This window comes from Pagrus major, chromosome 23 (genome assembly GCF_040436345.1).
Source record: "Pagrus major chromosome 23, Pma_NU_1.0".
NCBI classification, from domain to species: Eukaryota; Metazoa; Chordata; class Actinopteri; order Spariformes; family Sparidae; genus Pagrus; species Pagrus major.
The window spans coordinates 23,443,660-23,469,028 of record NC_133237.1 but is presented as its reverse complement, the minus strand read 5'-3'; the positions used below and the strand labels follow the sequence as shown (position 1 = coordinate 23,469,028).

Sequence of the window (25,369 nt, the reverse complement as noted above, 5' to 3'; positions counted from 1 at the left end):
ACGACTATATCTCTGTTTAAGCCATGCTGATGCAAAAGTGTGGTTAAAACAGTGTGCGTGGATGTCATACCTTGAGATCTTGCATATCTTTGTTTGCACCATTCTTTAGCAGGGCAACAGTGGCATCCACATTGTTAACTGCAGCAGCCCAGTGCAAAGCAGATTTACCTAAAAGAGATGACAAACAGTGAAACAAACAATTGGTTTCAGTGAATATTCCTAAAAAACAGGAACATCTATGTTAGGACACTCTGTTGATTGAAGAATTACACACACTTACCCAATTCATCAACTGCATTGACGTCAGCATGACAAGTAATGAGTTCCTCTACCATGCCCTCTACTGCCAGCCGTGCCGCCAAGATCAATGCAGTAGAGCCGTCATACATACGCGAGTCAAGATCTGTAGCCCGGTTTCGGATCAGAATCTAGGAGGATGGAAAATATTGCATTTGAAATTATAATTTATACAACACATGTTTCTTCTACCACTGATGGGGCCAATAAGCAGTACATGTTGATGTCTATTTACCTGGAAGACACCCTGTGCATCTGCAGCCACTGCAGCATGTAGCGGCGAACGTCCCGTGTTATCCTGAGCGTTGGCATCTGCCCCGGCATCCAGCAGCCTCTTAGCAGCATCAGCACGGGCGTAGCGGGCAGCTAGGTGGAGAGCTGTCTCACCAGTGCGGTCGGTTTGGGCAGCAAGGGATGCGCCCTGGTAGATTAGGTCAGAGATAATGTTGGCTGAACACTCCTCATTCTCCTCTTCCTCTGCTATCTCAGGCTCTAAGCCGCCTCCACAGAATGATGCCAGCATCAGAGGTGTGAAACCATCTGTTGGAGATTAAAACATGAATTGGTAAGTTCATCAAAACAGATCATACCAAGAAAGTAATCCTAAAATTCTGACTATCTCATTACCAACCTGGGCCTCGGACATTAACATCCATGCAGTCACTTTCAAACTCTCCTTGAGGTGGGGTGAGGGCCATGGTGGGAGGCACACGAATGTCGGCAGCTGCAAGGTGATGCTGTGTCCACTGCCTGCTATCCACTGCATCTTCACTGTCTGAGAGCATACTTGGCTCTTCAACCTGAAGTCACAGAATGAGAAAACTCAATTAAATTACTTTGATCAAAATGCAAGTTGAAATGTTGTTATAAAATGTACTTATACACTCTTGTGCCAGTGTTTATATAAAGTGAAAAATGTATAATTGTAAAAAAGCTGTGTAACTGACCTTGAGCCTTTTAGCCTCAGGGCAGTCTGAGTCCATCCACTGGTCACTGTGATCTCCAAGGAGAGATTCCTCCACAGTTTTTGGCATGTGTCTATTTAGAGATGAATCAAGTGTTAAACAATGTAAACACAAGCAAACACAATCAATTCTAAAACAATTCCAGATCGTATTGCTAAAGCGATCCAGTCGCAACAATATCATTAGCGTTAACATTTGCTAGCAGATAACTTACTTCATTCCCAGAGCATCCTGGCCCACGGGTTCCCTCCTGTTCTTGTTGCTGCTGGGTTCCTTCTTGAGGAAGAAGCCCTCAGGGAACCAAAGGGTACTGTGTTCTCTCTTTCTACGAGCAATCAACATGCCAATCAAAAGGATGACCAAAAGTAAAAGAGATGCTATCCCCACCAGCATCAACTTGCCCCAATCAGGTATGGGAGGGTCAACTGTCATCTTTTCACCTGTGATGAGAAGACAAAGCAGTTATCAAATATTAGTAACTCATAGTCTTACCAGTTCATTTTGTGTTCTTTAAATATCCTTACTCACCACGGACTGATTTGAGTGGATAAGGGAAGCGCAGCATTTCTGCAGCTGACAGGGCTCCAAGGTAATCTGCTGCACTCTCGGCTGTAGGGAAACAGTCTTCCTCGCACATACGGTTGTCTATTTCCAGGTACACTATGGAGCTACAGGATTAGCAGAGAGGCAACTGTTTAGTGTATTGTACAATCTATATCAAAAACTACATCATTTATGTATACTGTATGCCTGACTGACCCGATGACCTCCTGTTGCGGCTGTAGCTCGCGCTTGAGACGCGCTTCTTGGCGTGTGTAGGGTTTGATCATGGCTTCTCCATTCTCGTCCAGCCGAAAGCGCAGCGAAGTGCGTAGGATGGCACTTAATTTCTGCAGAAAAGCTGTGCCGGTGCGGAGAAGCTCCTCTGGAGGCAGTAGGACAACCAAAACCAAGACACCGTTGGCGATTTTTTCTGGAACCTTCACTGCACAGTCCAAGCCATCCCAGCCACACTCCCCTGAGTTGCAACCCTGGTCACACTGTCCATCAGCATAGTGGTCGATACAGTAGGTTTCATATATTGGACTGGAGATGACAAAAACACAGGGATCAGCTCAAGTTTTCAGATCAGTGATAAGTAAGGAAAAAAAAGAAAGAAGTATACTCACTTGCAAACTTTCTCCTTGCTTTTGCAGTCAAAGTTGTCATACAGACAGTCAACGTTGTTGCAGGACTCATCACACACGCTGTTGTTGAAGGCCTGCCAGCAGTGTGCACAGCGGATCCAGGGGTTCACAGCTAGAGAACAGTCGCCGCCATCCCAGTGACAAGGGAATATGTTACATTCCCTGTCGCAAACACCATCATTGGCTTTGCCAAGACAGTCTGCCAGAGGGCATGAGGGTGTCTGAGGGGGTCTGATGCTCTGCTCACACCGTTTACCTGTATAGCCACTGGGACACTGGCAGTGAAAGTACGGGAAGCTGGTCTCTTCAGTGCACAAACCGCTATTACGGCAGGGCTGGGAGGCACAGCCTTCAGAAGTGCGATGCTGACACTGAGGCCCGCCAAAACCTGGATTGCACGTACAACGCGCCCCCCTTGTGGTAAGTGCACAGCTACCTCCATTGTAGCAGGACAGCTCCCGACAGGACATGCTTCTTTCACAATTGAGCCCAGTATAACCCTAAAGTAAACATAATTTTTACACTTAGATTGTAACAACACAAAAAAGAAGAAGATGCTATAATGCACAAACTATAACATAAAATGTTATGTTTTAACCTTTAATGTGAATGTATACTTACAAGCTGACATGTGCAGGTGTATCCCAGTGGAAAGCTGCTGGATACAGTACAGGCTCCTCCATTCTGACAAGGCTGAGACTCACACACACTGAACCTGCCCTGACACCTGCGACCTAAACACAAAATAATGATGGTAAAGCTCCACAGTTTGAGGAGAGTATTATAGAAATTACATTGTAAGGCAAGGGGAGCCTCCAGTTGTCTAACCTGTGAAGCCAGGCTTGCAGACACATTGGTAGTCATTGGGCAACTGGATGCAGTCAAGACTGTTGGAAGGATTGCAGGGGTTAGAGAGACACTCATTTATGTCTCCCTCACAGCGCTCTCCTGTGAATCCAGGGGGACAATTGCAGCGATATCCACCCACTCTGTCCACACAGGTGCCATTATTCAGGCACTTAGGAGGAGCACTGCGCATCCTCAGGGGTGGAGCACAGTCATCTTCATTGATCTCACAGAGAACACCTGTAAAGGGACAGAATTATTAATACTACTATATATTTTTTAATCTTTTATTCACATATAGTAATAAACACAGTTTTCTGTTGAATATGTGCTCACATACCGAGTGTCCCAGGAGGGCAGGAGCAGATGTAATGTCCCACCAGGTCAATGCATGTGCCTCCATTCTGGCAAGGATGAGACTGGCACTCGTTGATCTCTATCTCGCAGTTCTGTCCAGTATAGCCTGGCATACACTGTAATGACATGCAGATGACAATTACATAATCTCTGCTATTGTTATGAAGCACCATGAAGACTGATGTTGCTGAAATCTGTCAGAGAAGCACATTATATTAACAAAGCAATGCACTCACGTCACACTGGTATCCTCCCACATATCCCCTGCAGGTGGCACCATTTCGGCAGGGTTTGTCTTCACAGTGGTCAACTTGGCTTTCGCAATAGCTCCCAGTGTAGTCAGCAGGACATTTACAATAGTGGCTATTCCCAGCGTTAACACAGTGACCACCATGGTGACATAGATCATCAGTCTGGATCCCTGATTAGAAAGATTTGTGAAAAAAAATCTTTTAATTACTCAGTTACAACACAAAGAGTTCAAATGTCATCACATACAGAACATACAAATACCTCTCTGGCGAGCAGCTGTTTCACAGGAAACCCTATGGATATCGCAGTAACGTCCAGACCAGCCGTTAGAACATTCGCAGATGAAGGAAGAGTCTTTTTGGCGACACCGTCCTCCATTTTGGCAGGGAGATGAGCGTCTGCACCAGTCAACTGGAGTCTGGGTAGGCAAGAGGCGAATGGAAAAATTGTTAGCATTTATCAATCTAAAAGCATAAAGGTATGAAGACTTGAGGCTTAGAAGGACCTTTAAAGAGTTTTTGCGAGTGTGTGTGTCTACCTGGCAGCGGTTGCCAGTGTAGCCCTTGGGGCAGGAGCAACGGAAGGACTCCAGGGCATCTTGACAGATGCCCCCATTGAGGCAGGGCTGGGAGTCACACTCATTGACCTCATACTGGCAGTGGGAGCCAGTGAAGCCTGAGCGGCAGGTACAGGTGTAACCATTGATTTTATCTGAGCACGTCCCTCCATTGAAGCAAGAGCTGTTGACATGAGTAAAAAGATGGATTTAAATTTTACATACACGTGTCTATGAGCAGGCTAATTAAGGCCAATTGAGATATTTCAATCCTCAAACACACACACACACACACACACACACACACACACACACACACACTCACACACACACACACACACACACACACACTCACTCACTCACTCACTCACCTTTCAGTGCAATCAGGTATGTTGGTTTCACAGTGGATGCCAGTAAAGCCAGGCCGACAGGTGCAGGTGTAGGAGTTAACGTAGTCTGTGCACGTGCCTCCATTTTTGCAGGGGGAACTCTGGCACTCATTGATCTCTGAAGCACAACGGGGCCCAGTAAAGCCTGGCAGGCAGCTGCAGTGGAAGGAGTTTACACCATCCATGCAGGAACCTCCACTTAGGCATGGATCTGGTGGCACATAAAGAGGACAACTTTGGTCAGGTCGAGTAAATGAGCATGGAGGTCGAGTAAATGTGCATGGACCTGGTGTTGTGTTTGACAGTAACAGAATATTATAGTATTCATCCTTTATGTGACCACTCACTGGGAGAACAGTCATTGATGTCTGTTTCACAGTTCAGCCCAGTGTATCCGGATCTGCAGGAGCACAGGAAGGCTCCAGGTGTGTTAGTGCAGGTCCCACGGTTCTTGCAGGGGTTTGAGATGCATTCATTCACATCTACGTTACACAGCTGACCTGAAGAATGCAAATAAAGGGTACAATGGAGTTTAAAACGAGAAAACACATTTTATAAGACTTACTGAAAAACACACAGCTGGCACTGAGATGATTCATACTAAATTTGCTTACCTTGCCACCCTGGCTGGCAGTTACATTGATAGCCCAAGTAGTCTGGCGTGTGGGTGCAGATGGCATGATTGGCACAAGGATTAGGGGAGCAAGGGGTGAGGACATCAGCACAAGTGGGTCCACTGTAGGGAAGCTCACACACACAGGTGAAACTTGCCACACCGTCCACACAAGTACCCTTGTTCAGACAGGGACTGGATGCACATTCATTGATGTTCACCTGGCAGAGGTTACCTGTTGGAGAGGCAGACAAGACATTTAAATATACTACATAACTGTATTATGATGTGGTGTTGTGGACTGGTGAATGTGTCTGCACATTTTTAATGCACCACTAGGGGGAGGTAGATCATCGTAGTTGAGTAGAAAGAAAATGATAGAAGACGTGGTACGAATCTTTTAGACTAAAAGATGTCTATATCTCAGTCTGTAAGATATTCAGTTATGACTAAAACTACTGCAGTTGTGTTTTCCTCTGTGAGCACTGTACTTTTTAATATTGATTGTTCCACTGGTTGTTGTGTGTTGGGCTACTATGCCACCCCCTTACCTCTGAAGCCTTGGCGACACTTGCAGGTGAAGCCATTGAGCTGGTCGATGCAAGTGCCAGCATTCTGGCAGGGACTGGGCAAACAGTCGTTCCTGTCCAGGTCACAGTTTTTCCCCACCCATCCAGGCTCACAGTCACAGCGGTAACTGGGAATACAGATCAGTACAGTCAGTGATAATGAATTGATGTACAAGTTGAAACAACAAGGTGGTCATGCCAAGTTTCTCATTGACATCATTGAGTCACTTTAAATTGTGATACAGGCTGTAACAGTTCATACCCGTTGATGTCATCCCTGCATGAGCCATGGACACATGGGCTGCTGCCACACTCGTCCACCTGGGAGTAACAGTAAGGGGGCTTAAAGCCTGCAGGACACTGGCAGTGAAATCCATTCTCTTCATCCACACATGTCCCTCCATTGCGACAGGGGCTGGATGCACACTCATCTATCTCCACATTACACTTGGGACCTGGCAGGCGACATGTTAGATATAATCAAAGTGTGTTTGTCGACATTTCCAATGAGAGTTGATTATTCACAACAAATTTGTGATTTCAGCGTCAGAGGGACTTACCAGTGAAGCCAGGTTTGCAAACACAGTCATAGCGATTGATGCCATCTTTGCAGATGCCATAGTCACATGGGTTACTGGCACAGTCATCAAAGTTTATCTCACAGTTGATACCTGTTTGAAGAAGAGTTGGAGTTTTTACATTTGGCTTTTAGAATATTGTAAACATTAGAAAATATGATTCAGTATAGAAAGTGTAAATCCAAATGATATATCTTTAATATTTTTTAATTCCATTATTATCATTCCGTATTGTCATACATTTACTGTAAAAGCTGGCGAGCTTTTACATTTTCAAATCATTAAGATTTAAATGAATAAGGTCTGTCAATGTGTTTATGGATGCTTTTCTTTTACCTGAGGTTCCATGTTGGCATTGGCAGAAGTACTTGTTGACCTGGTCAACACACTTGGCCCCATTTTGACAAGGGCTGCTGTGGCACTCATTGAGCTGGTTCTCACAGCGATAGCCTGTGTAGCCAGCATCACAGTTGCAGGTGTAGCTGGCAATGCCATCTATACAGGTACCATGGTGGCATGGGTCAGGCTGACAGTTGTTAATGTTACTCTCACAGAGTGTCCCTTCATAACCTAAAAAGAAAAAAGCATAAATGGAGATTGATGTGAAGAATCTGGTCAGGCCTGTTTTTTCTTTTTTTTCCGCTCTTTTTCCCACTTTTTCCTTATAAAAGCTTCTACAGTTTGGGTTCTGATTGCTGTGGTTTCCATGTCAACAGTGTCTGTGTGTTGGGCAAGTAAGTGTTGGTTTGTGTGGTATGTGTGTAGTGCAGTGCTGAGTTGGGCAAAGCAGTAAAGAAGGGCCCTACACAGGCCTCCCAGTCCTGCTTTTGTTCTCAGTGGCGGAGGGAACAATAGACTGCACCACGTCAAACAGGGCCACTTCACTCAACAGAAGGGGCCCACAAACACAGGGAATACCAAGCAGCTGGCGACTGAAACAATGAAGCAGGCTCCTCCGTAGGCATAGGTCCAAATAAACATGTTAAATATCAATGTATACACACAGCCCGCTCATACATGCAGCCTTTGTGACAAACTTAACCATAGCTCACTGTATCTGGGTATGTTTTCAAACATGGACATGACCAAATGTGAAGGAATGAAAGTTAAGATGTGGCATAAGGTGATGTGTGGGGGTTTAATAGATGAACAGATGTCGGGGTGATGACCACGGCTCCTTTCTTGGCAACTGCTGGTCCTCAGTGACCCCATGATCCTGAGAGCCGATGAGGGAAAGAGTGGGATTAGGGGCCTCAAGTCAGTCTGCTCGGCCAGCAGACGTTCAGAGAAATAGCTGACCCCCCAAAACATTGAACACTTAACAAAGACCAAACACAGCCCGACAAGTGGTTAAGGCTCATCTGCTCTTCTGCCTGGGAAGACATCTTGAGCTGTGTCCCATTAAACAACTATCCACTGACAACTATTAGGTATAGAAGCCCTTACCTTCAGCACAGCGGCACTCGAACCCATTGGGCCGGTCGTAGCATTTTGCTCCATTCTGGCAGGGTGTGCTGGCGCACTCATCTATGTCGATCTGACACATGGTGCCAGTAAACCCTGGGACATACAAACACAGAGGTGAAGGGTCAGAAAGAAGGCCCAGTGGAAGGGTCCATGCTCAGGTCAGAGGGCAGTTTTGTCCCTTCTCTGAAGGGCAGAGGTCTGCGGGTAGGTTAGTGACGTCTGGCTAAGGTTGGGTTTGAGAGCGTCTCGACTGGTTAAGGACATGTAATTTGTGCACTTGGACCAGTGCTGAGATGACCACTACTAAATACACTGGAAAGCCTGTGACCTTGATAATGTGTTTGAGGGGAGATTAACAATCGAATGCATGCAAGATGGATCTGAAAATAAATGAATATTGCTATCAGGTGGTTTGGAAAATCTGGGCAGCAATGCAACTTATGCAGGTTAAGCTAACTTCACTTAAAGCTACATTTTGTGCCTGCACAATGCCGACTCTAAACTGGAATGTCAGCACAGATAAATAAAATTAGATGGAATGTTTGGATGGGCTCCTTTTTTAAAAACATTAATAATGACAATAATAATAATAATAATAATAATAATAGTAATAAAAAATAATTATAATATAAATTGTACTAGTTTGCAAAGCTTGAGAAACTGAGCAGGCTTGAAATCAGTGGGCACAGTGCCCAGACAGGGGTGAATTGGTGCATTGGTAGCACACTGCTCAGTTGATTAACAGTGTCAAGATGGTCTGTGTGTTGGTGCTTGGGCTGCAAAGGGGGGGTAGAGGAGACGGTGGGATTGTTTTCTCTTTTAGGGAACCCCCCTCCCCTTCCTGCATCAGCTCCACCGGCTCAATAGCTAGATGGGGGGTGGAGGGGGGACGTCTGTCCCAGATGTAAATTGCGGACCTGGAAAAGAATCTCATTAGCAGGACTGCTGTTCCCCACCACCAGGGCAGGATGAGGGAGACTGCTGTCCCTTCCACATTCCACAGAGGAGGGGGGCGGGGGTCACAATAGTGTCTTTGTTCAGGCAAGAGGAGAGGATAGGCAGCTTTTTGGGCCTGCCTTTTTATATGAGTGGTGGCTCTAACCAGCAGCAGGCAGAAGTATCAAGTCTGACCCTCCCTCCTCTGGTCGTGGGGGCATTTAAACTTTGGCTTTCTGTTCTTAGTGTTGCTGTCACTGAGCAGGAGTTGTTAACAGGAAAATAAATGAACAAAGGGAGTACAAGTAAAGATCGGTCAAAAAAGTCTCACCTGGCTGGCAGGTGCATGTGAAGCCATTGACAATGTCCCGACAGATGCCATCATTCACACATGGGTTACTCTCACAGTCGTCTACGTCAATCTCACAGTAAGTCCCCATGTAGCCTGGAAGAGAGAAATTCAAACTGAATTCAGAACTTAAACAGTTAAAGCAGATTGACAATGTTCAGTTTTTATGAACGAGTACGTCTGTTCAAGCCAGCATGGTGTCTGTGTGATTGTGTGTATTCTTTGCAATGAGGAAAGGGTCTGTGGGAAACTTTCCTCTCATGGGAGGCCTCAGAATTTTTGACACTGGCCTCTGCTGAACCACAGGGTGGAATAAAAGCTCCCTGGAGCATCCCCAGTGTTCCTACTCTACTGACCTGAAATTACCACACCCTACTGTCCATGGAGCATTACCCCTCCCTGGGTTAGTGTCCCATTCACCAGACGCATGTTATACATTCTGCGTTAGCAAACTATGAAGGGCTCCTTCATTGAGGTGAAACAGAGTGTGGATCAGAGTGCTGCCCCTGGGGAGAGGCTAGCGTGGAATCAGAAATAATCAGCAGCTCCACATGAGCTTTGCCAGGCTGGTTGATGATGAGGAGGGTGAGGAGGAAGGGCCTGTCTCTGGAAATGAAGGGGGAGGGGGGAGAGGCTCTGGGAAAAGGCCTCTTTCCCTCTGTGTGTGTATGAGGGGTGCAAAGTGGAGCACAGAGGGGCCCTATTGTTCCGCTCCATTCCCACCACTCTACCTCTCATTAGTATTCACTGCACACTCCTCCCCCTAACTGCTGGCCCTCTCTCACATCCAGTCCTATAGACCCGACTCCCAGCTCTAATTTGTATAGTTCCCAAAACCCCAGGATGCATGTAGGACTGTGCGTGAGAGTTTCACTGTGTTTTTGTCAGTGAATGTCCAAACCATCACTTAGTCCAAACTAATACCCTGTCTGGCTTGTACAGTGTACTCAGAGTTGAGCAGCGCCTCCATACCCCCAACGTCAATGGGGATGTATTACATAATAGTCTGCACTGGCAGTCAGTATGACAGCACTGTGGATAAAGCTACTTTAGAAGGTCAAGTTTAAACAATCAGTTGTTCCATGCAGCTATTGGTTTTAGCCTGTCCTATGTGAAAGACATCAGGATGAGTTCCACATTGTTTAATTGCTGAAATACAACTTATCAGGTCTAAATACCTGGCATGCAGATGCAGGTGAACTCTCCAATCCGGTCCAGGCAAGTGGCATCATTCTGGCAGGGCATGGACAGGCATTCGTTGATGTCAATCTCACACCGCGGGCCAGCGTATCCCCGACCGCACTGGCACTGGAAGGAGCCCTCTGTGTTCACACATTTCCCAAAATGCTCACATGGGTTGGCACCTGTGGGAAGAAAGCAGGGGATCAGTACATGAAACACATCTGAAGAAAACAAAAAACAACACTAACAATGGTAAAAACACAAACCGCAGGCTTACCAATCGAACACTCATCCATGTCCTGGTTGCAGGCACCTCCTACAAAGCCAGCAGGACAGGTGCAAATGGCGCGGCCATTAAGAGGATTGGTGTCACACACTGCACCCTCGTTGCAGGGGTTACTCACACATGCATCATCAAGGTGGCACAGCAAACCTGTGCAGAAAGCACAGAAAGAAAACACATGACAGTTACAACTCGGCAGCTAGGACTAAGAGGGGCGCAGAGGCCATTTGATAAACTCACTAACCTGTCTTTCCAACTGGGCACTCGCAGAAGAAGGATGCTACACGGTCATGGCACGTGGCACCATTGAAACAGACAGCTATGGCACAGTCATCGATGTTCTCACTGCAGTCATCTCCAGTCCAACCATTGACGCAAACACAGGTGTGCCCGCCGATGGTGTTGAAGCAAGTACCCCCGTTATGGCAGGCGTTTGGTTGCATGAGACACTCATTGACATCCTCAGCACAGTATTGTCCTATTGTGGAAAGGTGAGATATTAGCTCACACATTCTCACCATGATATACTGCATATATAAATGTTTTGTTTTAAATATGATGTAAATAGAGCTGTACCTGTCCACTCTGGTGGGCACTGGCAATTGTAGGTGTTGACTCCGTCCACACATATTCCTCCATTCATACATTTGTGACCTGGACAGTCGTCCACATTATTTTCACAGTTGTGACCCTCAAACCCTGAGACAGGACAGATGGAGAGAAAAGAGTTATGATACACAGACACAGTAACGCACACAGAGTGAGAGTTTATTAAACATTCAGTGGTCCCTGTTCCAGACACTAAGCATTTCTACTCATAACCTTGAGTCATACTTCCCAAACTTTAGGAGGTGTGGGGCAACGGGCAGTAAAAAGGTTCAGGGGTGTCTGATTGTTTACATCTTCTCATGACAGTTCCCATACTATGCCAGCAACAGCCGTGACTCCTGCCTGCTTCAGAGGTCTGCACTCCCTGCAGTGTTTGCTTGTTTTATAATCTCTCACAGTTTCAATGACTTCCTCTCTGGCAAGAGACATTTCCTGTCAGCTCCCCAGTGGGAAACCAGAAGGTCCATAAAGTAAATTCCTTCTGTTGTGAGCAGAGCGGAGTGGAGTAGAGTGCCGGTGGGCTGCCTCTTCAACTCTCCCACCATCTCATCTCCCATCAGTAGCTATTAATAGCACACAGGAAGCTGACCTGGGACAGAGGCGTAAATCCCAGTAACAGCACTAACATCTACGTCATCAGGCTGGGAAACTCTGTATGCCTGAACCACTGTGGTGAGGGCCTGGGAAAACAGCAGGGTCTACGCACTGACTCTAATTTTGTTTGTATGTGTTCATGTGTGTTCTATTACGAGGATAGAGAGCTATTTTACCTGGTAGGCAAGCACACTCATAGGAATGGTCACTGGTCTGTCGGCAGGTGCCCCCATTAAGGCACTGAGATGGGGCGCAGGGAAGGGTGGACACCTCACATGTGCGCCCGCTGTATCCAGGTTGGCACTGACAACGGAAGGACCCATGGGTGTTAATGCAGAGGCCACCATTGAGGCACACGCCAGGCTTGCGGCACTCATCAATGTCATTGCGGCAGTTCTTTCCCTGGAAGCCAGGTGGGCAGGAACAGTTGTAGTGGTTATTCCAATTGGCACAACGGGCCCCGTTGGCACAGGGACTGGTGGCACAGGCATCAATGAGGGAGCAGTCTTGGCCTGGAGATTAAATAGTGAATTGAATTCAGTTAAAACATAAACTTTCAATCTCCCTTCTCATATCTGATCTTTTCTGATGAAGACAAATTGTGATATATGTACCTCTGAACCCTCTCTGGCACACACAGGTGTATTGTGGGATACCATTGACCACCTGGCTCTTACAAGCTGCTCCGTTCAGACATGGCGATCGATGACAGGGATCCAGGTACTTACAGAGAGGACCAATGAATCCGGGACGACATCTAGAAAAACAAATTCACACACACACACACACGCATTAGGATGTATTTGGCCTAAAGGTCGAAACAGGTCTCAAGCGGACCAGTTAAGGTAACTAATACGGAGCTGTGACACTCCAACTCTGGTGTAGCCCTCTTCCCATCATGTTCTGGGTTTAGTAATCAGGGCCCAATGACATCTTGGCGAAGCCTGCTGCCTGACTCATACCTTGGCATGAGTAATGCGCCTGGGCCCTGGACTGAATTTATATTAACTTAGCTTACTCCACAAGCACTAATCATGCAATACATTGTTCATGGAATGAGACACACATACACTCACAAACAATTTTTGAAATATTAAGATGGAGGGAGGCCATGTCTCTGTGTCTAATAGGTTTAACAAGGCACACAATCTGTTATTTCCAGCTGGAAAGCCTCAGTTTCTCCATGTCAGCTAACATTCCTCCACTGTTACAGTTTTTCCGCACCTCAACTCTTGTTTCTGTTCTCATATATGAAAAAGAACACACCCAGAAACAGCAGTCTGGAAACTTAACAATTGCCAAAAATACTGACATGAGAAAAATGAGGACTACACACAGCACACATGAAGTGAATAGGAGAAGCAGCTGTGGTATTCGAGAGAAACAACACATCCACCTCTTTGTGAAACACTAATGGCTTATCTACACATGACACGTTTTAGCTGTTTTTTCAGTCATTCTTCTCCTGCCCACACAGGCCATGTGACTTGATGTGAGGCCTATTTTAATATTTCAAGTCTATTTTCTGTCTCGTAACTGCACTGATTGTGTATGAGGCCCTGAGTGCTGCCAAAACATGAGTGACCTACACGCAATACTGTGCCTGAATGCATCCTGTGTAGACACAGGTGGAGGATTCAAGCTGCTGCTGCTGCTGCTGCTGCTACTCTGCTTCGCAGGCTGTTTAGACATTGTGTAAGCCTGACCTCTACCTGCTCCACTAAGAAGCAGAGATAAACACATAAACAGGGTCTCCTACAGCTCTCTGCAGAGGTCCTATGGGAGTGTAGACAAGGTTTGGACTTACTAAGGAGTCCAGTATGAACTGGTAACTCTACACCCACAGTGGAGCCTCTGGCTGGGTACAAACCCCCTCTTCAAACAGGCTGTTTGATTGTTTGATGCTGTTGACAGGGCAGTGACGGCTGGGTTTTGGCCCGCCCTTGGGCTCTGTCTTCTCTTTCATTGGAGAAGAACCCCTGGGCAGGATCAACAATGGGTTTTCATCTGTTCCCTTTTACAGGAGCATGACCACTATACCAGTGTTTGTTCATCTTTTACTTTTCTGATGTGCTTTTTTGACTCCTTTCTAATAAAGCATGACTAACAAAGACTAAAAAATGTTGAGACTCTTGACTCTCGGAGACGGAAGACGCTCCAGGCGAGGCTAAAGAGGATGAACTGATGCGGATGTAGATTTTCACTGAAATTGCCTGCTTTCTCTCTGGCTGTTCTGCTGTGGTTTAGAAAAACTGGACACTACACAGTTTTGTTTGCCATTTTTTCCCAGTTTCACAAAGACAATGGTGAAATGAAGGAGCCACAGGGATGAGCATGCAGAGCTACCTGCACAGGCGAATACACATGAATGTGCATACACAGAAACGTAATCAAGAAAATGTATCAACTATCTAGGTTTAACAACTATAAATGGCACTGGAAATTAGGTTTTTTTTTTACAAGACTACAATATAAGGTTAGCATTAAGGCACTGAAACTTGGTCTGGAAGTTAAAATGAAGCTGCACTGGTTGTAATATCGAAGGGGAGTTTGCACTCCTAAAGCCCCCCTTAACGCCAGCTTGGCTTTCCCCAAAACAACCCCCTCCTCTCACGCGCTGAGAGGTCAGATGTCAGAGGTCCCCCGTCTAATTGTGATGATAATGTCACTCAGGCTGCAGGGAGCGGGGTGGGGCTGCTCTGCAGGAGAGAATGTCTTTAGAAGGTAGAATTGGTGGAGAGAGGGACGAAGAGGAGGAGAGAGTGGTCTGGTCCAGCAAGAATGTCATGTCATATTTCCTGTAATCCCTCGTCCCTTGCTCTGAAAACACCGCACTCGTTCCGAATGCACAATCCCTGTTGCCCTAGCAACCTCACAGACGAACAAGCAAGCCTGACACCCAACCAATCACCCCCTGCCCACCCCCACCCTTGGTCCCCATGGCTATTTGTCATGGCTTGGCTGGGTTTATTTAGAGGCAAATTAACTATGTCTGGAATCTTGTGTGTCACTAAAAAATGAAACACGAATGTGGCACAAAGACGGCATACAATACAGTACGAGCGACAGTAAAATTCCTCAGGAGCCACTCTGCAATGTGGGCATTTGACTGCTAATGAAAGCCAAAGAGCTACAGTCTTTACAGGATGTTGTTCCTCGAAGACCATTGTTACTCTCTGTGGAGAGAGAATAACTTACAACCCACTCTAAGAAATACTGTGTGTCAAAGAGCATGTTAATTTTCCTATCAAGATCCAAAAATACTTAATGTGTCTTAAACTATGAGAATGAAGTGCGTTGGTGTTTAATTGTGTGTGTTAGAATACATGGATGCATGTTTGTGTGTGGATGGGTGTGTGAGAATGACGATAGCATTTATGCCTGATAAATTATTTGTCACCGCATACAAATGTACGCTGAACTAAGCAGCCAAAACACACATTCTTTTGTCTAGACCTGACTCATTGCCAACATGCTACTCCCATAACACACAAATCAGAGTGCTATCAGTGCAGAGAGACTGTGAGAGACGTGCAACTTTGTCCTGGTGCACTCAAGAGTCTCCTTATCAGGCTCTTTACAACCTCGTGGATTCCACTGCCTTTGGGAAAAGAGGGACAGGAACTGTGCATTTGTCTGGGCCCAGCCTTATTTGTGGAGGATGTGAACGGCAGGTGCAGGCTGCTGTTGTGCAATGGGCCCCTGAGTCATATTTAGTGAGTGCCGACTTCTGACCTCTGAGGAAGAGAGTGCAGCAGATGAGGAGGAGGTCTTTGAGTGCAAGGGAGGGATGGCCAGAATGGGTAATCTCTCCGTGTCAACACACATGAGGACTCCTGCCAGCTGCAGCCTTGGCCCCGTGCATCTGTCCACATCTGTCAGTACACCTCTGTGTGTCTGGCATCTACCTCTCCTGCCAGACTTTAAGCCAGAACAACTGGAGTGTTTTGCTCATGGGACAAGCCCATTAACCAACACACACACACACACACACACACACACACACACACACACACACACACACACACACACACACACACACACACACACACACACAAACTCACACACATTGGCCATTTAACACCACCCAAGAGATATGGTCATCCACCAAAAAAAAACACATGCATTAATATTTCCTCTTAACAGAGTTTCAAGATAAAAACACAAAGGCACCACTGCAACGAAGCAAACACATGCAACAATCACTACACGCCCAAACACAAAGAAAGAAACTTACAACCAGCCTCAGCTTCTGAGGAAGAGAAGTATCGTGAAGAAAAGATTTGCAGAAAAATTAAAAAAGAAGGAAGAAGGTGATAGCAATCATCAAACATTCAATAAAGAATAGTTAAGAAAGTACAAATGACCTTATAAAACATTTTTGTACATTTGAAATATGACATTCCAGCAATGTGCCTTGATTTCTTTGTTGTTTTGCATCAAGTATAAGGACCATCTGACTAAAACAGTTTGATTTATGTGAGTGAGTTCTGTCATCTATACTTGTGTAACACAATGCCGGTTTTCCTGCTTTCTGGGTCACTGCAGGGTAACCTGAGCTCATCCTCTCCTATACAATAGCAGCTACTCTGCCAGAGGTCAAAGGGTGGCTCACCTGTGAACAAAGAGGCTGTAATCTCTGACACGGTTCATACACACAGTCATGCACCACAAAGCAGCAAGTATAAAGGAGTCTTCCTATCTCAGAGGACATTTCCTAAACCAAATGGAGAGAAAGAGCAACAACAACAGAACTACAAACTTTTGAATTGGGGCAAGATTTCAACTTCTTTATTGCATAACAGGAGCTAATCAACGTATACGAAATCCTTTTTCACGTGAGGTTGCTAAAAAGAAATATCAATCTTTGGGGAAACTCTTACAACACTGTCTCTTTCTCTCAACAGAGCCTCATTCCCTCACCCCCTCCTTCCACAAGCAAGCAGGAACCAGCTCTACTCCTTTATGCGAGTCCATACTGACACCACACTGCCAACAGGAGCCCATCCACTTCCCCCCTCCTTCAAACAGCCTCTTCTGCTCTGCTCTCCTCAGCTTGGCTCTCCCTTTCTCAGCAAAGAGCCAGATTGGGGGTTGGGGAGTGTTTTGTGGCCCAAATAAAAGAGCTAAAGTAGTCAGAACTCCTTTGTATGAAAGTGTTGGGGGGGAGCAGTGACCCAAACAGCTAGTCTTTCAGGCCTGGGCTTACACGGACCAACAGGCCTGGGCTGTAGCCTGGCAACAGTAACCCATGGTGAGAGAGAGCCGGAGTGAGAAAAAGGGGGTGTTGGGAGACAGGGTTTCGTAAGGACAGTTGGAGCACTTCAGAGGAGTGATCCCCTACATATGCAGGTAGCACTAAGCAACATGCAGAACCAATTCAGTCTGGTAATTAAGTATGATAATGTCTAAAAGGATTGGTGTTTCACAGTTTAAAGTGCAAAGTTTGTTTCAACAATTGTGCTTAGGCACACAAAGGAGGTATTGAAATCTCCAGAGGGAGGTTTCCAGAGCACCCCTCGAGCATGAATATTAAACATGTGAATATGAGGACATTTAACTTTCTCTTGAGGAAAAGCGGTAATGCATCTGAAGGAAAAGCTAGAACAGCTGTCAGTGCATCGCTCTCACCCAAACACTCACATTTACATGCATAAGCATATAAATTCAGAATCCAAACTGCACATATCTTCTGCACCAAGAGAATAGAAATGTACTATTGTTGCCAAGTAATGCTGCTATTAAAAGGGCCAGACAAGTGCTAGAACTTTTTACAGTTTTAGTTCATACACTATCTGAACAAATCTGACTCAAGTGTCAACAGACCTTTGGAAGAATACTCCCTGACATTTTTCAAATAGCAACTCGTTTGCCCATAACCACATTGCATGAATCCCAGGGTCGAGGTCTTTCAAAGCATTCTCCACTGAACTCAACCACAAAAACCCCACCCAACCACCTAAACTGAACCAGATTTTGTTAAACTTTGAAACTGAAATTTAAAAGACCCTAAGCGAAACACGAAAGATCCACTGTAATGCCTTCTTCAGTGTTTTGTCTCAAGTTAGCCTTGACAGTACAGACATAATGGAACAAAAGATATCTCAGCCCTTCTAATGGCCTGTGTTGCAATTCATTTCACAGCAAACATTTGTTGTACAGTTAATGTTGCTTAAATAAAACTACACATCTGATAAAGAACAACTCAATTTTAATAATGTTGGCAGAAACTGATTGATTGAGACCAGCACTCTCACATGCTTTAAGTCCTGAAAGAAAGATGTGTTTATAGTGCGCTGGCAAAGCTAAGATAAGCCAAGGAGAACACTAAGAAAACAGCCTGAAAAATGAATATTATCTTAACTGCTGTCACCCGAAGAACTACAAGAGATATTAAAGAAGGATGTGGGCCAGTCATACCTAATGAAACATTTAAAAAACTCTAACAAATTACAACAATGCAGCAACTGTGTTTTAACCTCTGATAAATCTTAAATTAGGGAACGGTAAACATTGACAAAATGTTGCCTAGTTGTCTGTGGAAAGTGTGCTTAGTGGAAAAGCGAATGCCTTTTCCTGAATCATTTAATGATGGACCCATCCCTTCCTCTTCTAAAGGGGAGGGAGAGACTAGGGAAATTTTGCTGGCGGACCTCAGTTATTTCAATCAAGCCTGGCTGAATGTCTCCTCTGAAGAACAGCCAGGGGATGGGATTTCAGATGCAGGCTTAGCCCTACATGAGTGTGTGGTTCAGACAAACATCGAACCCAAAAAGAATAATAAAACACAAGCACACAGGGTTGGTTTTCTGGATTTGTGTGACGTGCGAGTGAGCGCACAATTTTCATTTCCATATACTCGGTTATAAATTCCAGGGATGAAACAATTTCAGCACAATGTAGCTATGTGCTAAGAAGATGAAATAAAATTAGGCAGAAGATGAGAAAGATGAGGAAAATGGAGATCTGAGTACGCTGAGTAAGCTGCTTAAGCCTCTTCGATAAGACAGGATGTGCGTAGCAGAGAGGTCAGAAGGCACCGCTTCCTGTGACAGGGCCTGGGAACCACAGCTCCCAGTCTCCAGGCATGACCCAGAGAGATGAAGGGACAACAAACCTTAAATCTTACTCCCTATGATGGTGTAACCTCTACATCAGAAAGCACTCATCTCGTCATGGTTATGACCAATGTCCTTCTAATAAGTCATTTGAAACTACTGAGTCTGCAATGCATCAGAGCATTCCACAATGGCTCCATCTGCCTGCCAGGACAGCATGAGTGATATGGGCTATATGTTGCCTCACAAAATTGCAAAGTAACTAATTGCAAATCAAACAAGTCATTCCAAACATCCCATTCTCAATGTGACTAGGCTGACAGTATTGTTAAAGACATTCCTGAAGGGGCTACCAGGGTGAATGGATGTGAGGTACGGACAATAACCTGAAAGCACCAGAGGGACAGGAGGAATCTTACTAAGCATTCCTTTCTAATCCACCATAAAGATGCCAAAGAAAACACTAGCCCTGAGGTGCTCTGAACTAAGCTAACAATATAATCTGTCTCTTTGCTACGGTCTGTCAGTAAATATGTGCCTTGGCATATTTCCACTTCTTTGTGAATTGTGTTACTCTAAAAAAAATTTAAATAATAATACACTTTCATCTGATATTGAGTAAATTAAACTTGTAAGAGCTGCATTTTCCATTTGGAAAGGTTGTACCAAGGGTGCAAATTTAAATTTTCATCGACTGGCCAAATGGCTAGTGTATGTTAATATTATACCACTTATTGTTTTTGTTTTATGGCTGATGAGTAACGCACATCTACCAGCCCAATGCACATTTTACCTGCATTTGGCTAGTGTCTGCTAGTTGTTAATTTCCATGAATGAATTGTATGTGTCCTTTCTCTTAAAACATGTACAGTTCTTTAATTCCTTACAAAAGTAAAATAAAGTAGGCAGTTACCATCTTTTTACTAGAGAAACAGTCTGTTCCTTATCAAAGTCAAAGATGTCCTCTTCCATCACATTCTAAGAGGTTGGGAGTTACTACAGGGTCATAACTGAACACTCACAATTTATATGCTAACTGTGCTACTGAGGCCGAGGGCAAAGCATTTGTAACATGAAGAGGACCACTGAATCCATCTGTGGGCCTCACACAGCGGAGCCTCACATTTATTTCAATTCAGTTTCGAAGATCTGAGAGGAAAGAGTTGGTTGTAATCTGCGATCTGCCACTGTGTTGAGAGACAGAGGCAGAGGATGAGCTGGGACAACATGCAGAGAAAGCCGCTGCACTGTGAGAGAGGCAACATGTGCGAGAGGGACTGAGAGCTACCGGCTTCATTCCTCCACGAGCTTGTCTCTCGCAGTATGGGGGCGGCTGACTGCTCAATGGCAGCACCTGGCCCTATGCTTCCCCTTTGTCAAGATCTGACTTCACTGGATTACCATCACAACATCCACCAGCTGTCCTCTACGCAGCCCCCCACCCCCCGCCCCCCACTCCTTCCCTCCTTCCCAGCCTCCCTTTACCCATTCCCTACCCCCAGTCCGATCCCTCCAGCTGGATCCTCTCTGAATGACACCCTCTCAATCTGCCTAATTATCTCTCCTCCGGCCACGCCACCGTGGCCCTCTTTAGGCAGCACATTCTGCTCATAGGGTGGAGCTGAGGGGCCTGAGACTCTTCAACTGGGCTTCTGACTGCTCACCTAGAAGGCCACACTCTCTGTGACACTCTCAGCCCTTCACTGTCAAGTTCAAAACTTTGGGTTACAGTGAGATCATAGAACAATTGCCTCAAAAACTTCAAGAAGAAAAGTGTGTTAGAAAATTAATTAATCTATGCCATGTTGAGCAGAGCTATTTATATTCAGAAAAGGCCATTTTGCAGAGCTGTTGTTTTTTGAGCAACATCAGCTCTTGAGGAGACATGAAGAACTATAAAATCTCACCTACATGTACCTATTTGCAGCCCTCAAACAAAGCCAACTGGTTAAACAGGAAGAATATGCCTTCCATGTCAATGAGAATCATCTTCATCAAACTCACATCAAACATTGTACCTGCCTTAATTAATCATCTCACACACAAACTCTTGTAATGACCTTTGAGCTCTTCACAGGTTCACTCATATCAGACTGCTATTCATTGGTAGATACTGGATTTCCCTTTCCACACAAGACCTTAGTTTACAACTCTAGTTTAATTTAGGTCCCCGCTAATCTCAGACTTCGGACAGACACACACAATGTAAAACCTGGAGTTTAACTTTTTTGATCGCTTATGGAACAGTGATGTAACCACTCATCAACAATCATGCTCAACCATCTGACTAGCAGTTGCAGCCAATACGTTGGGAGTGTGTTGTGAAGCCAGGTTGGAATGCTCAGCCCATTCAGACTAAAAGCATTAACTGATCTTTTCTGGGTCACTGAAACAGGTGAAATGGGATTCAGAGAGTTTGTTCATTTGAACAGTTGACACAGGATTACTACTGTAATCCCCTATCAGCAACTCTGGCCCACAACCTCGACTAGTAAGTCACCTGAGGAGGAAGTCAGCGCACTCAGAGACACATTAAAAGCTAACAAGATAAAGAACTATGAGAGAACTTTGAGACGTCTTACATGTTAGGGCTATAGTGTGGTATCATAGCAGTGTTTGCCAACAAGACAGAGGATACATTGGTATCTGGGACAGTGACAATGGTAGCTGCCATACACACAGTTTTACTGTCACTTAAGAAGCTACTTGCTGTAAGAAAAACTTAAACAACACAGTGGTTGGTCAACTAGGAACAGATGAACATTCTCTGCACAGAACAATGTGCCAGCTTCTGTGGAACATTGGTGATTTCCAGCAATGTTGTTTTCTACTGGTTCTACAAATTCCTCTCAAATGCCAGAACATGTATCTGTATCTGCATTCTGCTTCTGTCTCTCGACTCTGTATTGGCCTCACTCTGCTGTGGCCTTTCTTCTCTCCCTCTCTACGACCTGTTCTGATGGTGCCAGGTTTCAGGCAGGTATCTGGTAGAAGAAAGGATCTTTTCTGCTGTTTTGGATCTCCTGTTTCTGCAGGCTCCCAGGGGAAGGGGTGGGGTGGCTCCACCACTCACCTCTGTCTACGACTGGTCTGACCACTCTCATGTGGCCACGCTCCGCTCCACTGCTCTGCCCTGCTATGGGACCCTTTCTACACTGTGTGGTATGACATTCGATGTCCCCTTCCATTAGAAATCCTTTCCATGGACACTTTAAGTACTTATTTTTCTTGGCACGGACCCAGCTTAGTGATCACACATGCCCAAGTCCTACACTCTTGACCTATGTACACATACATGTACACAGTACAAAGGACTGAAGGAGCACAATGGATGAATGAACGGTGTGCTCCAAAGGAAAACACATCCCCTGTGATGAGATGACCTTAAATATGGAGATTAATGTACAAGCTAGACTAAGCATTGAGATTTTTCACTAGTAGGAGGGAAGTGCTATTTCTGTGTGGTGCTGAAAATAAATGATTTGCTCAGAGAATGATGTTAGTTATGCTGAAAAAAGATCTGGCAGCGTAAAATTATACATTTACTCACTGAGTTAGTCCCCTCCACCTTGGCTCCAGCTAATGATTAAAAAATGTGGGTGGTGGTTACTCGATCCACATGCAGTCAAGTTATACATTGGCTGGTGTGTAATGGCTGCTACTGGCAGAATAACGACCTCAAAGAACTCGGCAATTGCTTTTATGTTTGAAAAATAGAAACATTTGACTTATTATATGCTTGTGAAAAGCGCATTTATGATATTGGTTCAACTTTGAACCCTGCAGTGTTGTAAACTGCAAATAACTCCAATAAAATAATAAATGTACTGTTTTGGAGGGAAGCAGCTGGCAGCCAAGGAGGTTTTGTTCCACCAATGACTGTATCTCCTCCATCTGAAACACTCAGGCATGTTTCCTAAGCTAAAGGGTTTTTAAAAGGGACAAGTGACCCCAGGGCAAGGCACTGTAGGCTATTTAGCTTGACTATTGTAATGTGTTCCCACACAACCCCCCTCACCAATTTGAAAAACAAAAGCCTTATCACTGCCAAAAGATGTGAGAGCTCAAAAATGCCCAAAGCAGGCAGGAAACAAAGACAATCAATCAAAACAGTTTTTAAAAAGCCTAGAAATGAACCCCTATTGTTTGAAAAGAGTAAACTGTACATCATTAGAAAATAACACACATTGAAGATGACAATGAAAAAAGAAACAAAGAGGGAAAACTCTACTCATGCGCAGCACAATGCAGTGATTTATGTCTGACAAAGCTCTAAAACAGGTGCAAGAGATGAGTGTTGCAGCCAAACATGTTGGGGCTCGTTGCTGCTCATCTGTGTAGGCCTAATCAATTTGTCTAATCTTTCACCACTTTCATGTGAATGCTGTAAATTAACAGCCAACAGAATATAAAAAGGGCACATTCGCTTCAGCCTGGGAATGAATCTCTACCCTGAACCTGTGAAGAACCAACTGACGAATAATAGCTTGTGTAAATCAATTTACACACAAGGCCTACACTTGTGGTTTGAATGCCTTTCAGAAGATGAGTTTCTGAAGGACTAAGGCAAGGAACAAAACTCAGATTGGAGCCTTTGCTGAAAGGAAACACTGGCCCACAGGTCTTATCTTGGTACATCTTTACGTATGTTCCACTTACATGCATCGAGAAGGTGATTCTAAGCATGTCCCTCCATTTTCACAAGGTCTGTATTTATCCACGCAACGGAACCCTGTGGAAAATTGAGAAATTTGTTAGAGAACCACACAACTAATACAGGACTTGATGTCATTCACTTTAACCTCAGAACATTGAATCATTATAAATAATGTCCCATTACAAGAGTATATAGAAGATCTTTATTAACTCTGTAAAACATCACTGAGATACTCAAACTGATGTTTCCCCTCACTGATACAAATTTCAAGCTTCCCAGACAGCAGGCCTTTGCCACTTGTGGCATCTTGCAGACACATGTCTGCTGTTTACTTTGTCAAAAGCAGATACAAGTTTTCTTGATAGAGATAGCTGACATGAAGAGATTGTTTCTGCTTGGAAACAAGTTTGTCTGAGGCATTAATTTATCATATCTGTCACTGCTCAGCCGCTTCCAGTGACAAGATCTCCAGTTTGTTAAAGGGTCTTTGTTCAGAGAGGGAGGGGGGTAACTTCACTCCCTGCTTCAGTTAAACACTTTTTATTTTAACCCTGTTTTTATGTTTAAGATCATTGCACAAGCCTAAGCTTCTTGGCTAAACTTTTAAAGGACAGCTGATGGCACAGGAGCTGCTTTTCCTCTTTTGTTAAGTCGGTGGAGCAGCAGCGCTCTCCAACACTAGAAAACCATCAACTGCATAAAGATCAGCTATTATCTGTATAAATACCTCTATCTACTCTATCCATAATGCACTGAGAGCTTTATTCACTAAAACACTTGAGTGTGTGTTATACTTTGACACGTGATGCGTGTAAACGTCTCCGGGATCTGTTACCACTATCTGTTGCGGTTCAATTATTAAAACCTTGTAGATTATCCGTTATTATTTGAAACTCAAATTACTGATAAACTGTTAAGTAAAATAATACAATCAAAAAGTTCAGAAAGTGCACCTCAGTTCTCAAAAAGAAGCCCAGATAATGAGGGATAGCCCAAATTCAATTTGGTGGTGGATGCCCAGACACGTCCAGTCCACCGATGGACGCCTGTATCCTACGAATATTAGACTAAACGATAAAGTTAAACTTATTAGACTTACCTTCACAAATATGCATAAACAATAAGAGTGACAGAATAATCCATGGAATATTCCCTTCCATTTCGGTGGAAAAGTTTCCAGCGTTTCAAGATTGGCTTTTAGTAGAAATACATCCTTGATAAAGTTCACATAAAAATTAAGGCTCCAAGATCGGTGGGGATTTTTTCATAAAGTCAGCCGGAAAGCGTTAGGTCCCAATCCCGTATTATCCTCCGCAGCTCGGCCACGGCTGCTGTGATTCTCCGTTAACCTCCTGAAACTTTTGAAAAACTTTTCCTTCCCGATCCGTCTGTCCCAGAGCCTGCTGCTACTCCGCCTCCTCTCTCTCTCTCTCTCTCTCTCTCTCTCTCTCTCTCCCTCTCGCTCAACCCCCCCCCCCCCTCCCCCAACACACACACACACACACACACACACACACACACACACACACGAGGTAGTCCTTGCGCAGAGCTTCCCAACATCGGGCCCACCACTACCCTAACCACACACACACACACACACACACACACACACACACACACACACA

General features: G+C 44.8%; 1 protein-coding gene across 1 annotated transcript in view; it reads right to left on the bottom strand.

Annotated features, from left to right (window-relative positions):
• The window catches only part of notch3 (notch receptor 3), a 28,907-nt gene extending 3,838 nt beyond the window's left edge, over positions 1-25,069 (bottom strand). The window contains exons 1-32 of the mRNA XM_073493786.1: positions 24,844-25,069; positions 23,747-23,819; positions 12,644-12,786; positions 12,206-12,541; positions 11,403-11,525; positions 11,071-11,304; positions 10,821-10,976; positions 10,540-10,725; positions 9,344-9,457; positions 8,056-8,169; positions 6,946-7,179; positions 6,592-6,702; positions 6,294-6,486; positions 6,014-6,159; positions 5,464-5,697; positions 5,197-5,349; positions 4,832-5,060; positions 4,443-4,644; positions 4,166-4,322; positions 3,889-4,073; positions 3,636-3,768; positions 3,278-3,535; positions 3,071-3,183; positions 2,432-2,949; positions 2,022-2,348; positions 1,791-1,930; positions 1,477-1,702; positions 1,245-1,335; positions 929-1,097; positions 533-837; positions 281-428; positions 71-168 (exon numbers count right to left, since the gene is read on the bottom strand). Coding sequence (XP_073349887.1) covers positions 71-168; positions 281-428; positions 533-837; positions 929-1,097; positions 1,245-1,335; positions 1,477-1,702; positions 1,791-1,930; positions 2,022-2,348; positions 2,432-2,949; positions 3,071-3,183; positions 3,278-3,535; positions 3,636-3,768; positions 3,889-4,073; positions 4,166-4,322; positions 4,443-4,644; positions 4,832-5,060; positions 5,197-5,349; positions 5,464-5,697; positions 6,014-6,159; positions 6,294-6,486; positions 6,592-6,702; positions 6,946-7,179; positions 8,056-8,169; positions 9,344-9,457; positions 10,540-10,725; positions 10,821-10,976; positions 11,071-11,304; positions 11,403-11,525; positions 12,206-12,541; positions 12,644-12,786; positions 23,747-23,819; positions 24,844-24,904 — 5,910 coding nt within the window. The 5' untranslated portion in view covers positions 24,905-25,069. The remainder of the gene's footprint in view (positions 1-70; positions 169-280; positions 429-532; positions 838-928; positions 1,098-1,244; positions 1,336-1,476; positions 1,703-1,790; positions 1,931-2,021; positions 2,349-2,431; positions 2,950-3,070; positions 3,184-3,277; positions 3,536-3,635; positions 3,769-3,888; positions 4,074-4,165; positions 4,323-4,442; positions 4,645-4,831; positions 5,061-5,196; positions 5,350-5,463; positions 5,698-6,013; positions 6,160-6,293; positions 6,487-6,591; positions 6,703-6,945; positions 7,180-8,055; positions 8,170-9,343; positions 9,458-10,539; positions 10,726-10,820; positions 10,977-11,070; positions 11,305-11,402; positions 11,526-12,205; positions 12,542-12,643; positions 12,787-23,746; positions 23,820-24,843) is intronic.
• Between the last annotated feature and the right edge of the window lie 300 nt (positions 25,070-25,369).